General features: G+C 36.3%; 1 protein-coding gene across 1 annotated transcript in view; it reads left to right on the top strand.

Moving 5' to 3' along the window:
* Nucleotides 1–14,718, top strand: part of TBC1D32 (TBC1 domain family member 32) — a 227,788-nt gene that overhangs the window by 168,137 nt on the left and 44,933 nt on the right. Inside the window, exon 28 of the mRNA XM_038000966.2 lies at nucleotides 4,166–4,291. Within this exon, the coding sequence (XP_037856894.2) occupies nucleotides 4,166–4,291 (126 nt within the window). The remainder of the gene's footprint in view (nucleotides 1–4,165; nucleotides 4,292–14,718) is intronic.

Here is a 14,718-nt window from a genome sequence, read left to right as displayed (position 1 = left end):
TTACTTGTGGATCAATTTTACTTTCAGGACTTCCATTTTTTTGTTAGGATGGATGTATAATTGCCTTCCTTTATGACTAATTTTACCTGTTACCAAGGTATTACCTTTCTGGGACCTCTGTGGAAAACCCAGGTAATTAACTAGTACTCTCCACTCTGTTTGGAACTTGGACATCTTGTAACTCTAGTTGTGCTCTGGGAATTATTCAGTTTATAGCTCCCAGCTGTTGCTTGCTCAGCCTTGTGAAATTTCACCCTTAGTCTCCACAGCTGATCAATCAGCAGGCAACTTGACAAATAGTTAACCAGTTTGCTAGAGCTCTTTCTCTTCAGTATTCTAATCCACAAATTTTAGCCTCTTTAATCTTTGAAATCTGACATCTGTCTCCTTAATTCAACAAAACCTCCCAGAAGATAGTGAACAATCATAAAGCTCACCTGATTGGTTTCCCTTTTCTCAAACATTACAGTCCTGCACTGCCCATTGGCTAATGTCTGAAAACAGTTGTTTGATATATTTTATCCAGTCTGGTTGTTTACAGCAGAAGGCAAGTCTAGTCCTAGTTCCTCCATCATGGCCAGAGGCAAAACTTTTTAAAATATTCTTTTTTTCCTGATTATAAGTATAGAAATGTTCCATGTATAAATTTGGGGAAATATGGAATTCTATGTATTATTCATATTATACTCACAGTCACTAATTTAGAATTGTCATATGCCTAAAATATCTATTATGGGGGAGCTTTCATTTTCCCTTACCTCATGTCTCCATATCAAAGGGCCTTTGCTAGAGTAATACCATTGGCCTCTCCCTGGACTTCCTTACTCATTCTGTTAAGAGGAATGGTTGATAAGTAAATCTAGAAGAAGGAATAGAAGGTCGTGGGCTAGCCTACTTGTAGGCTGCACTTTTAATTTAGTCAGTCTTTAGGTTATTTTTGCACTTTTTCTAGCAAGAAGAGTCAGGAGAGACCTTTGATTGTCTCTGTCTGTCTATGGCTAAATAGATTTGTGGTATTCAGTTCAGGGAAGACATCTACAAGGCCATGTGGCAGTAGATGCAAGCAATGATGCTTAATTTAGCTGTTTGTATACTAACACTGATAACTTTGAACTCTATTTTTCTATACCTGTTGGCTTCTCAGTTGGTCCCAGATTTGGAGAAGATAAAGGAATTATTTATTGTTCCCCTCAAACTCAGTAGTGTCACAGATAATACATGTTTTTCAGTTAAAACCATATCACATCACTTCATATTTTTAACTTTGAGGAATGCAAACTGTAAAGCATATACTCTCTATGATGGCTGGGGGAAGAGTAGCCAGAATTATAATGCAGGGTACAAAGCTGCCTCTCTAACAGTCTTTTAGTCAGCCTGTTTTCAGCTCAGCATTTCTTTATTGCCTCAAATCCAATTTCCAGCTATCTAAACTGGGTCCTTCAGGCTGTCTACCAACTGGTAGATTCAGGCGCGTACCACATATGCTGCCTCGGTGCTGTTTACAATGATAATGCCTTGTGTTCTTTTCCTTAGAATGAGATGATGAGAAAGCAAAACAGAATAGCAAGTGTGAAAGGAGAGAATGGAGAGCAAGAGGAGGGAAGAGTAAAAAGAAAACAGAATTATAAATAGCAGATAGCCTATGAAAGGGCTATATGGATGTCCTCTGAAGGAGGTAGTAACATCCTTTGTTTGAAGGAGGTAAAAGATGGAGTTACACATGAGTAGAAGAAGAAAATAGAGGAGGAAACAAAGATGAAAAAAGAGCATTTTCTTTGCAATCGTGTGTCACTAGTGTTTCTTATTAGGCTCTAGGTATTTTGTTCTTGGGAATATGTAATGTGGATATTTTAAATGAAAACAATAAAAATTCAATTTCATTAATGTTGAATTAAGTCTTTACCTAATTCTTGTCAAGATACATTTAACATTAAAAATTTTTTGTTAGCAATAACATAATTTTCAATAAAATTATTAGCTCTGTTGAAATTTTATGAGTTTATAGTTTTAAGTGTTTTTATTAAAAAGAATCATTTTCTCTTTTGATTTAATGCTTGATAATTTTTCTCTAGTTATTGCTTCTCACTGAGGCTATTTGTGAAATGTATCATTGTAGTCTTGGTATTCAAAGACAATAGATTAGTGCTGAATATCAGAATTACATATGCTTTCAACAAAACAACTTTTTGCCTTATGTATTTATATGAGTCCACATGTGTTTGGTGTATGTATTGTGTATTCATGTGTTTGTATGAGAGAGTATGTGTGTAGCTTTGATATAAAAAGGCTTTTTCTGACCTAAATGTCAAATAGGGAAATATCTACAAAAATCGTGATTTTATATATGATAATCATGAGGATCATGCAGTAATACGTAGCAGTTTTCTTAGGGCTAAATAACACTGAAATTTTAGATCACAGGAGTGACATGCCTTGATTACAATATTATCATCTGTTTGTTTATATGTATATACACACATGTACATGCATATATATGACATGTGCATTTCATGAGGGCAGTGATACTGTCTTTATCCACATAGGAGGACTTCTGTATGTAGTAAATGGAATTTTATAAAAATTGGGCTGAAAAGTTAAATTTAAATAGTTGTATTATGCTGGAAAGCTTATTTGATTTTTAAAACCTGGAAGAATAAAGACTTGCTTTCATCATTATAATTTTCTTTTCTAAGAAAAAAGACAGACATTGTTAGCTGAAACCCTCTCAAGTATCAGGTTGACCACTGGTATCTTCCTAGTGGGATTAAGTAACCTAAAATAGAGCTTAGGTAGATGATTTTGTAGTGTTAATGTTCCCATACCCTAATTTAGAGCAGAAACAATTAAACCTTTAAATAATTTTTTAAAAGGTTCTTGTTCTCTTTTTATCCCCAAAATCTCTTTCAAGAGAAGTGGTAAAGAAAAAGCTATGAATTAATTTGGCTACTAATTCTCCCATTTTATTCTAGAAAATAAGAGAACATCTTTGCCTCTTTTGTCTCCTTTGAATTTTTACATATGTATATGTCTATATGAATACATATGCATATATCTTTTTTAACAACACTTAAATGTTCATTTACCATATTATTCATTGATTTTTTTTAAATAAAATCTCATGGGTATAAGTACCTTTAAAGCTACGTAATTAAATGGAATCTGCTATGTATTCATGAGTTCACTTAGAAGAAAAGTTATATTTTAGCAATAAATACTTTCCTTAGCCCTATTCATTATCTTCAGTTTATGCGCAGAAAATCTCTACCTCCACCCTCTTTGGATCCCAGCAGGATCTGATAATTAAATTGAAATAACAGATTAACAGGAGAAAAGCATAATACAAGTTTTATGTGGCATGAGAGTTCTCATAGGGAAATGAAGACTCAAAGAAGCAGTTACCTGTATACTGAGTTGAACAAAGAATAATAAACTGTGAAAATGTGACTAAATTATGTGGGAGGCTTAAAAGAGAAGTCATTTTAATAAGGTTTGCAAAGTACTCTCTGGTCTCAACTTCAAATCCTTGAAGGTAAATATGTTGTCTTTTCTTCTGGTATAGAGAGTGTCTTTCACATGAGAATTTCATTTTCTTCTTAGAGAAACACCAGGAAGGTTAACATGATCTTGCACTTGCTGTTTTTCAAATGTCTTCAATTTAAATAATCAAGATGCCAGAATAGCATATTTTAACCCCTTCATCAGCAGATTTTTTCCAAGATGAATAACTAAATGATTGACTAAAGATTTTTTACACTTTCTTTTTGCTTTTAAAGAAGTAACTAAAAAATTGTATCTGAAAGTACCTGAGGAATGAGTTTAGTGTTCCTGTCAGTCTACATAATGAAATTTTAAGGTTCATGCAGTCTATTAAAACAGATACTCAGTAATGAGCCATATTCATATAAGAAAAAGGCTATTCAAGAATTATGGTTATAAATCACAATCCATTTTATGAGCTTTTAATAATTTAGTAATTCATTGTTGTGAACTTTTAATACATGTAACAAACAATGGTATAAGATGTAATTACAGAAGAATATCTGTTTCCCTTTGAAAGTCATATGTATTCCATATGGAATTTTCAACTGTTTACATAGTTAACATTAATAATTTTTCAGTATATCTAGCATGTCTTATTATAATAATATGTTATCTTTCTGATTAGACAATGATCTTGGCAAGCTTTTATTATGCCTCAAAATATCTGATAAACAAACTGAATGGATAGTAAACTGCCGAAGACAATTTTGCAAAATGATGAAAGCCAAACCTGATATAATCAGTGGAGAGGGTAAGTACATTATTTCCATTTGGGTTTTCTTATGTATGAAAATTATATTCATAGAATCTGTGGTTCTTAAAGATTAGTATTGGCTTATGTAGGAAACATAATGCTAATTCCAGAAGTTCGCTTATTTCTGAGAAACTTAAGAGAACACAAATTAAAATCTGAGACAATACTAAGCATTGCTTTTCTTTTCTTTTTTTTGGAACTGTCTAAACAGTCTTGGTGAGCAAAACTAGAACACTACCTCTACCTAGGTAGCAATTTGCTTGGTTTTACCAGTTTTTACCTGAGTATGACATATTGCTATATTTTTTAGAAATTTTATTGATTTTTTAATCAACATTGTTATTTTGAATCACTTTTATATGCATGCAAGTAAATTTAGTGACTCCTAAAGAAATTTTGTTTTAAGGGAACAGCTATGTTTTCTAAATTAGCAAACAAGTTCATTTGTATTCAGTTATCTGCTTGTGCATTTGTTTTCTGAAATCATTTTTTAAATTAACATTACTTATTCTGAATAAAGTAAAAAGAAGTGCTGAGAAAAAAGTTCTAATGTCAGTGTAAGCTAGATTTCCTGAAAATTGTAATTTAAAAGTATTGTGTACTTTATCAGCAATGCTTTATAGTTTTCATGTTTGTGTCATTTGTTCCAAAATTTAAAATGGGAAACGGAAAAAAGTTTTTATATTGTTAGTTGTTGGAGGAATATTTCCAGAGAATAATGTTATATATTTATGGCTTAGAAATCAAACATTGTTCTCCAAAGTTTAAGTATGAAGTGAGCAGTTAAACTATGTTTTATCCCCCCAGATATTTATAAAATATCTATTCTAAGTATATATTTAACATTGATTGAATAATAGAGAATATTTAATATAAACTGTGGACTGCACAGTTTAATATAAACTCTTAATTTGCACAACAAATTAAGAAAGCAGCAAACTGGAATGATGTTCAGTTTAAACACAAAAACTAAATGTGTAAGTAGTTCTGAGTTTATCTCTAGCAGGGGTAGTTAAAACAAAAGAGAGACATTTGGGGGTGGAGCAAGATGGCCGAATAGGAACAGCTCCAGTCTACAACTCCTAGCGCGAGCGACACAAAAGACAGATGATTTCTGCATTTTCAACTGAGGTACTGGGTTCATCTCAATAGGGAGTGCGGGACAGTCAGTGCTGGTCAGCTGCTGCAGCCCGACCAGGGAGAGCTGAAGCAGGGCGAGGCATGGCCTCACCTGGGAAGCGCAAAGGGGAAGGGAATCCCATTTCCTAGCCAGGGGAACTGAGACACACAACACCTGGAAAATCGGGTAACTCCGACCCCCCGACCCCAATACTGCACTCTACCAAGGATCTTAGCAAACAGGCACACCAGGAGATTATATCCCACACCTGGCCAGGAGGGTCCCACGCCCAGGGAGCCTCCCTCATTGCTAGCACAGCAGTCTGCAATCTGGCTGCAAGGCAGCAGCGAGGCTGGGGGAGGGGCGCCCGCCATTGCTGAGGCTTAAGTAGATAAATAAAGCGGCTGCGAAGCTCGAACTGGGTGGAGCTCACAGCAGCTCAAGGAGTCCTGCCTGTCTCTGTAGACTCCACCTCTGGGGACAGGGCACAGCTAAACAACAACAACAACAACAACAACAACAAAGCAGCTGAAACCTCTGCAGACGCAAACGACTCTGTCTGACAGCTTTGAAGAGAGCAGTGGATCTCCCAACACGGAGGTTGAGATCTGAGAATGGACAGACTGCCTGCTCAAGTGGGTCCCTGACCCCTGAGTAGCCTAACTGGGAGACATCCCCCACTAGGGGCAGACCGAAACCCCACACCTCACACGGTGGAGTACACCCCTGAGAGGAAGCTTCCAAAGCAAGAATCAGACAGGTACACTCGCTGTTCAGCAATATTCTGTCTTCTGCAGCCTCTGCTGCTGATACCCAGGTAAACAGGGTCTGGAGTGGACCTCAAGCAATCTCCAAAAGACCTACAGCTGAGGGTCCTGACTGTTAGAAGGAAAACTAACAAATAGAAAGGACACCCACACCAAAACTCCATCAGTACGTAACCATCATCAAAGACCAAGGCAGATAAAACCACAAAGATGGGGAAAAAGCAGGGCAGAAAAGCTGGAAATTCAAAAAATAAGAGCGCATCTCCCCCGGCAAAGGAGCGCAGCTCATCGCCAGCAACGGATCAAAGCTGGACGGAGAATGACTTTGACGACATGAGAGAAGAAGGCTTCAGTCCATCAAACTTCTCAGAGCTAAAGGAGGAATTACGTACCCAGCGCAAAGAAACTAAAAATCTTGAAAAAAGAGTGGAAGAATTGATAGCTAGAGTAATTAATGCAGAGAAGGTCATAAACGAAATGAAAGAGATGAAAACCATGACACGAGAAATACGTGACAAATGCACAAGCTTCAGTAACCGACTCGATCAACTGGAAGAAAAAGTATCAGCGATTGAGGATCAAATGAATGAAATAAAGCGAGAAGAGAAATCTAAAGAAAAAAGAAGAAAAAGAAATGAACAAAGCCTGCGAGAAGTATGGGATTAAGTAAAAAGACCAAATCTACATCTGATTGGGGTGCCTGAAAGTGAGGGGGAAAATGGAACCAAGTTGGAAAACACTCTTCAGGATATCATCCAGGAGAACATCCCCAACCTAGTAGGACAGGCCAACATTCAAATCCAGGAAATACAGAGAATGCCACAAAGATACTCCTCGAGAAGAGCAACTCCAAGACACATAATTGCCAGATTCACCAAAGTTGAAATGAAGGAAAAAATCTTAAGGGCAGCCAGAGAGAGTGCTCGGGTTACCCACAAAGGGAAACCCATCAGACTAACAGCAGATCTCTCGGCAGAAACTCTCCAAGCCAGAAGAGAGTGGGGGCCAATATTCAACATTCTTAAAGAAAAGAATTTTAAACCCAAAATTTCATATCCTGCCAAACTAAGTTTCATAAGTGAAGGAGAAATAAAATCCTTTACAGATAAGCAAATGCTTAGAGATTTTGTCACCACCAGGCCTGCCTTACAAGAGACCCTGAAGGAAGCACTAAACATGGAAAGGAACAACCGGTACCAGCCATTGCAAAACCATGCCAAAATGTAAAGACCATCGAGGCTAGGAAGAAACTGCATCAACTAACGAGCAAAATAACCAGTTAATATCGTAACGGCAGGATCCAGTTCACACATAACAATATTAACCTTAAATGTAAATGGACTAAATGCTCCAATTAAAAGACACAGACTGGCAAACAGGATAAAGAGTCAAGACCCATCAGTCTGCTGTATTCAGGAGACCCATCTCACATGCAGAGACATACATAGGCTCAAAATAAAGGGATGGAGGAAGATTCACCAAGCAAATGGAGAACAAAAGAAAGCAGGGGTTGCAATACTAGTCTCTGATAAAACAGACATTCTTCTCAGCACCACATTGCACTTACTCCAAAATTGACCACATAATTGGAAGTAAAGTACTCCTCAGCAAATGTACAAGAACAGAAATTATAACAAACTGTCTCTCAGACCACAGTGCAATCAAACTAGAACTCAGGACTAAGAAACTCAGTCAAAACTGCTCAACTACATGGAAACTGAATAACCTGCTCCTGAATAACTACTGGGCACATAACAAAATGAAGGCAGAAATAAAGATGTTCTTTGAAACCAATGAGAACAAAGATACAACATATCAGAATCTCTGGGACACATTTAAAGCAATGTGTAGAGGGAAATTTATAGCAATAAATGCTCACAAGAGAAAGCTGGAAAGATCTAAAATTGACAATTTAACATCACAACTAAAAGAACTAGAGAAGCAAGAGCAAACACATTCTAGCAGAAGGCAAGAAATAACTAAGATCAGAGCAGAACTGAAGGAGATAGAGACACAAAAATCCCTCCAAAAAATCAATGAATCCAGGAGTTGGTTTTTTGAAAAGATCAACAAAATTGACAGACCGCTAGCAAGACTAATAAAGAAGAAAAGAGAGAAGAATCAAATAGACGCAATAAAAAATGACAAAGGGGATATCACCACTGACCCCACAGAAATACAAACTACCATCAGAGAATACTATAAACACCTCTACGCAAATAAACTTGAAAATCTAGAAGAAATGGATAATTTCCTGGACACTTACACTCTCCCAAGACTAAACCAGGAAGAAGCTGAATTCCTGAATAGACCAATAGCAGGCTCTGAAATTGAGGAAATAATTAATAGCCTACCAACCAAAAAAAGTCCAGGACCAGATGGATTCACAGCTGAATTCTACCAGAGGTACAAGGAGGAGCTAGTACCATTCCTTCTGAAACTATTCCAATCGATAGAAAAAGAGGGAATCCTCCCTAACTCATTTTATGAGGCCAACATCATCCTGATACCAAAGCCTGGCAGAGACACAACAAAAAAAGAGAATTTTAGACCAATATCCCTGATGAACATTGATGCAAAAATCCTCAATAAAATACTGGCAAACCGGATTCAGCAGCACATCAAAAAGCTTATCCACCATGATCAAGTGGGCTTCATCCCTGGGATGCAATGCTGGTTCAACATTCGCAAATCAATAAACGTAATCCAGCATATAAACAGAACCAAAGACAAAAACCACATGATTATCTCAATAGATGCAGAAAAGGCCTTCGACAAAATTCAACAGCCCTTCATGCTAAAAACGCTCATGAAATTCAGTTGATGGAATGTATCTCAAAATGATAAGAGCTATTTATGACAAACCCACAGCCAATATCATACTGAATGGGCAAAAACTGGAAAAATTCCCTTTGAAAACTGGCACAAGACAGGGATACCCTCTCTCACCACTCCTATTCAACATAGTGTTGGAAGTTCTGGCTAGGGCAATCAGGCAAGAGAAAGAAATAAAGGGGATTCAGTTAGGAAAAGAAGAAGTCAAACTGTCCCTGTTTGCAGATGACATGATTGTATATTTAGAAAACCCCATTGTCTCAGCCCAAAATCTCCTTAAGCTGATAAGCAACTTCAGCAAAGTCTCAGGATACAAAATTAATGTGCAAAAATCACAAGCATTCTTATACACCAGTAACAGACAAACAGAGAGCCAAATCATGAATGAACTTCCATTCACGATTGCTTCAAAGAGAATGAAATACCTAGGAATCCAACTTACAAAGGATGTAAAGGACCTCTTCAAGGAGAACTACAAACCACTGCCCAGTGAAATAAAAGAGGACACAAACAAATGGAAGAACATACCATGCTCATGGATAGGAAGAATCAATATTGTGAAAATGGCCATACTGCCCAAGGTAATTTATAGATTCAATGCCATCCCCATCAAGCTACCAATGAGTTTCTTCACAGAATTGGAAAAAACTGCTTTAAAGTTCATATGGAACCAAAAAAGAGCCCGCATTGCCAAGACAATCCTAAGTCAAAAGAACAAAGCTGAAGGCATCATGCTACCTGACTTCAAACTATACTACAAGGCTACAGTAACCAAAACAGCATGGTACTGGTACCAAAACAGAGATATAGACCAATGGGACAGAACTGAGTCCTCAGAAATAATACTGCGCATCTACAGCCATCTGATCTTTGACAAACCTCAGAAAAACAAGAAATGGAGAAAGGATTCCCTATTTAATAAATGGTGCTGGGAAAATTGGCTAGCCATAAGTAGAAAGCTGAAACTGGATCCTTTCCTTACTCCTTATACGAAAATTAATTCAAGATGGATTAGAGACTTAAATGTTAGACCTAATATCATAAAAACCCTAGAAGAAAACCTAGGTAATACCATTCAGGACATAGGCATGGGCAAGGACTTCATGTCTAAAACACCAAAAGCAACGACAACAAAAGCCACAATTGACAAATGGCATCTAATTAAACGAAAGAGCTTCTGCACAGCAAAAGAAACTACCATCAGAGTGAACAGGCAACCTACAGAATGGGAGAAAATTTTTGCAATCTACTCATCTGACAAAGGGCTAATATCCAGAACCTATAAAGAACTCCAACAAATTTACAAGAAAAAAACAAACAACCACTTCAAAAAGTGGGCGAAGGATATGAACAGACAGTTCTCAAAAGAAGACATTCATACAGCCAACAGACACATCAAAAAATGCTCATCGTCACTGGCCATCAGAGAAATGCAAATCAAAACCACAATGAGAAACCATCTCACACCAGTTAGAATGGCGATCATTAAAAAGTCAGGAAACAACAGGTGCTGGAGAGGATGTGGAGAAATAGGAACACTTTTACACTGTTGGTGGGATTGTAAACTAGTTCAACCATTATGGAAAACAGTATGGCGATTCCTCAAGGATCTAAAACTAGAAGTACCATATGACCCAGCCATCCCGTTACTGGGTATATACCCAAAGGATTATAAATCATGCTGCTATAAAGACACATGCACACGTATGTTTATTGCGGCATTATTTACAATAGCTAAGACTTGGAATCAACCCAAATGTCCATCAGTGACAGACTGGATTAAGAAAATGTGGCACATATACACCATGGAATACTATGCAGCCATAAAAAAGGATGAGTTTGTGTCCTTTGTAGGGACATGGATGCAGCTGGAAACCATCATTCTCAGCAAACTATCGCAAGAACAGAAAACCAAACACCGCATGTTCTCACTCATAGGTGGGAACTGAACAATGAGATCACTTGGACTCGGGAAGGGGAACATCATACACCAGGCCTATCATGGGAAGGGGGCAGGGGGGAGGGATTGCACTGGGAGTTATACCTGATGTAAATGACGAGTTGATGGGTGCTGACGAGTTGATGGGTGCAGCACACCAACATGGCACAAGTATACATATGTAACAAACCTGCATGTTATGCACATGTACCCTAGAACTTAAAGTATAATTAAAAAAAAAAAAAAGACAAAAGAGAAATACCAGCTGTTTTAACTCTTATTCATTCCTCTGAAACAGGACAAACATGTAGAACATTATCATTAAATCTGTGTTCTCTTTGGAATCTTGGTATCTTGGGGCACTTTCCACAAGTCTTCACCTCAGTTGAAGTGAAGACATTACTTTGTTTTGTTTTTGAGACAGAGTTTTGCCCTGTCACCCAGGCTGGAGTGCCATGGTGGGATCTTGTCTCACTGCAACCTCCGCCTCCTGGGTTCAGGCGATTCTCCTGCCTCAGCATCCTGAGTAGCTGGGATTACAGGCGCATGTCATGACACCTAGTTAATTTTTGTATTTTTAGTGGAGACGGGATTTCACCATGTTGACCAGGCTGGTCTGAAACTCCTGATCTCAGGTGATCCAACTGCCCCAGCCTCCCAAAATGCTGGGATTACAGGCATGAGCCACCGTGCCCTGCCTATTCATTACTTTGATACTCTTAAAAATAGTGTCTAAGGGTTTCTGGCTCCTTTTAATGAAACTTAGTGTTGGGGAAAAATCTCGTCTCCAGCAATGAGCATTAGGTGATTCCACATAATTACTCATAATTATAAAATGTCTTCTCATATAACAGTCTTCTTTTTTAAAAAGGAATATGGTGATTTCTAATTTACCTTTGGTTACATTTAAGTTTATTTTCCTCTGGTAATTTAATCCTGCTGTCCCCTTCGTTTAAGTTTTAGTGCTCCCAATCTAGGTTTTTCCTGTGTGAGATACGATTGAGAGTATAAAATGAAGTATGTTCTTCCTGTTGCTTTCTCTTTTCTGATTATGACCAATAGTAATCTACTCAATCATTGAAAGGAGAAAACTTTTCCTTTACTTCTTCCTTTTATCCCCTGAATGATACCTTTCCTCTTAGTCACCAAGTCTTACAGATGCTATTCCTAAGTCTGTCTCTAATTTGTTCTTTCTCATTCATATCCTCTACCACTACTTTAAGTATTCATCACTTAGCAACTGGACAATTATCTAACGTGTTTATTTTTGGAAAACCAGAAATTATAAATAAGCAAAATAAAGAGCTAAAATTTACCTATAATTTCATCCTTCATGTATTATCACTTTTTATTTTTAATCAAAATCAATGTAAGTCATACTATTTTATTGGACATTTCACTCAATACAATATTATACAGATGCTCTTCAAGTTACAATGAAGTTACATCCTAATAAATGTATCATAAGTTGAAAATGCATTTAACACACCTAACCTATTGAATATCATAGCTTAATCTAGCCTAGCTTAAACATTCTCAGAATACTTATGTTATCCTGTAGCTGGGCAAAATCTAACACAAAACTATTTTATAATAAAGTGTAATTTATTGAATACTATACTGAAAGTGAAAAACAGAATGATTGTATGGGTACTCAAAGCATGGAGTTGTCCTAGTTCTGGAGTCAGTTATTGTTGTGATGATATCTTAGTTTCTTCAGGGTGCTAAAGCAAAATACTTGAGAATATTTCTAATGAATAATCATTAGGAAATAATTTCTTACAGTTCTGGAGGCAGGGAACACCAAGATCAAGGCACCAGCAGATTCAGTGTCTTGTAAGGAATTGCTCTCTACTTCAAAGATGGTGCCTTCTTACTACATCCTTACATGGCGAAATAGAGGGAACGACAACTCCCTTCAGCCTCTTTTATAAGGGCACTAATTCCTTTCATAAGGACAGAGCCCTCATGACTTACTCACTTCCTAAAGGCAAAACTTCTGAGTAATATCTCTTTGGGTATATATTGGATTTTAACATAAGAAATTTTCAGGGATACCAACATTCAGACCATAGCAGATGACAAAGCTCAAGGAGAAAGCAGAATCAATATCCAAGTATCCTTGAATGGTCTGCCTTAGTTTTCTCTCAGCAGAAAACCCACGTGTTCTTCTTAGTATATAAATATGATAAATTTTGGTTTCATACTCTATTTGTGTCATATTCCTACCCCAGGAAATAGATATGAGTAAAGGGAGAAGGCCCATAATTTAAAACCCTCTATAGAAATTCCAGGTCTGTCATTTAAAATTTAAAAATTCACTTTAGAGGAAAGAATATTCTGTAGTTTACTTTCTGGATAGTAACATCCTAGAGTTAATTTGTTTTAAAGTTAGGGATTGTTTTGTGACATGAATTAATTTCCTTGAGTTAATGGAATTTTCAGTGGGTTGACAGTGAGGCTGTTGGTCATACTGAGATAAATAGTCACTTTAGTAATTATGTAGTTCAGCTACACTTACAATTGGTTAGAAAGATGTACTGAGATAAGAGTCATAGGTTCAATTACCACATATAGATCGATTTTTAGCATCATTACATGAGTATAGCCTATCCCTCAAAATACCTAAAAATATATGTTGCTATTTAAGGGTTGCTGGGCAAAATGAATAAATAGGCATCGGTAGAAATCTAGAACCTTCTGGGAGTACTTTAGTAAATGTCATTTTTACCTATGCAATATAGAATTAGTTCATCTGTAAGCCTCTAATATACTGATCTAATAACATTATGTTTGAATATCAGTATTGTCAGAAAATAGTGTGGCTTGCTATGTATGCAGTTAGTCATGTGACTCAAGTATCAAATTATTTTGTATGTAGTTCTTTCACAGATGTAATGAATTTTCTGTATTTCTGACCTAATCTCAGGCACAGGATTCAAAGACTTGCTTAGCAATATGCTGTGTCTTTTCCCATTAACTAAAGCACTTTACTTAAATACATAGTGTGTAGCAAACATGGTTGTGCTGAAGTAAAAATAATTACATTATTACATTATGTTTAGAGTTGTAAAAGTGTCTTTCTGTATAATCTTTGTTACTAATGTATATCTTGCATCTTAAATTATTAGTAAACTAAGAATGATTATATCTGAACTTCATGAAGACATTGTTCTTTCTGCAAAATTTATAATCTCAAGAGACAGTATTAAGTGATTTATAAAGAAAGAAGTTTATACACATAGAATTTAAATGCTCTCACCTGAGGCCTATTTAATTTGTTAATTCATAGAAGAAAGACTTTTGAAAGATTTTTATAAGTATGGCAAAATTTGTGTCTACACATGAAGATGGAACCAGTCTAAGCAACTATAAACATAAATAGTTTACAATACTGATGTCCTTTCTGACCCGTGATGATTGGATTCTTATACTTTTAATACTCATTTAGCTTTGAAATCATCATATGAATAGAGTTCAATGAATAAAATCATTTCATTTTTGTCCTAAGCCATTAAAATATTATGAGATAAAACTTGTCAGCTACAATTGCTGAAAAGCATATGTTATTCCTCTTTGATTTTGGACTCTTCACCCATTGAACACTAATTTTTCTTCAAGAATTATATACTTAAAATGTACTTATATGTGAAATAGGGTTCATTTAGTTAATGTAGGTTAGAGTTAATATCCTGGATATAATTAAGGGACAATTTTACATAGTGAGTAAAGTGTACTTCTTATTTAAAGCATAACATTGACT

The sequence above is a fragment of the Chlorocebus sabaeus genome, chromosome 13 (assembly GCF_047675955.1).
Source record: "Chlorocebus sabaeus isolate Y175 chromosome 13, mChlSab1.0.hap1, whole genome shotgun sequence".
In the NCBI taxonomy this organism is placed as follows: Eukaryota; Metazoa; Chordata; class Mammalia; order Primates; family Cercopithecidae; genus Chlorocebus; species Chlorocebus sabaeus.
This window is presented reverse-complemented; position numbering and strand designations above follow the sequence as displayed.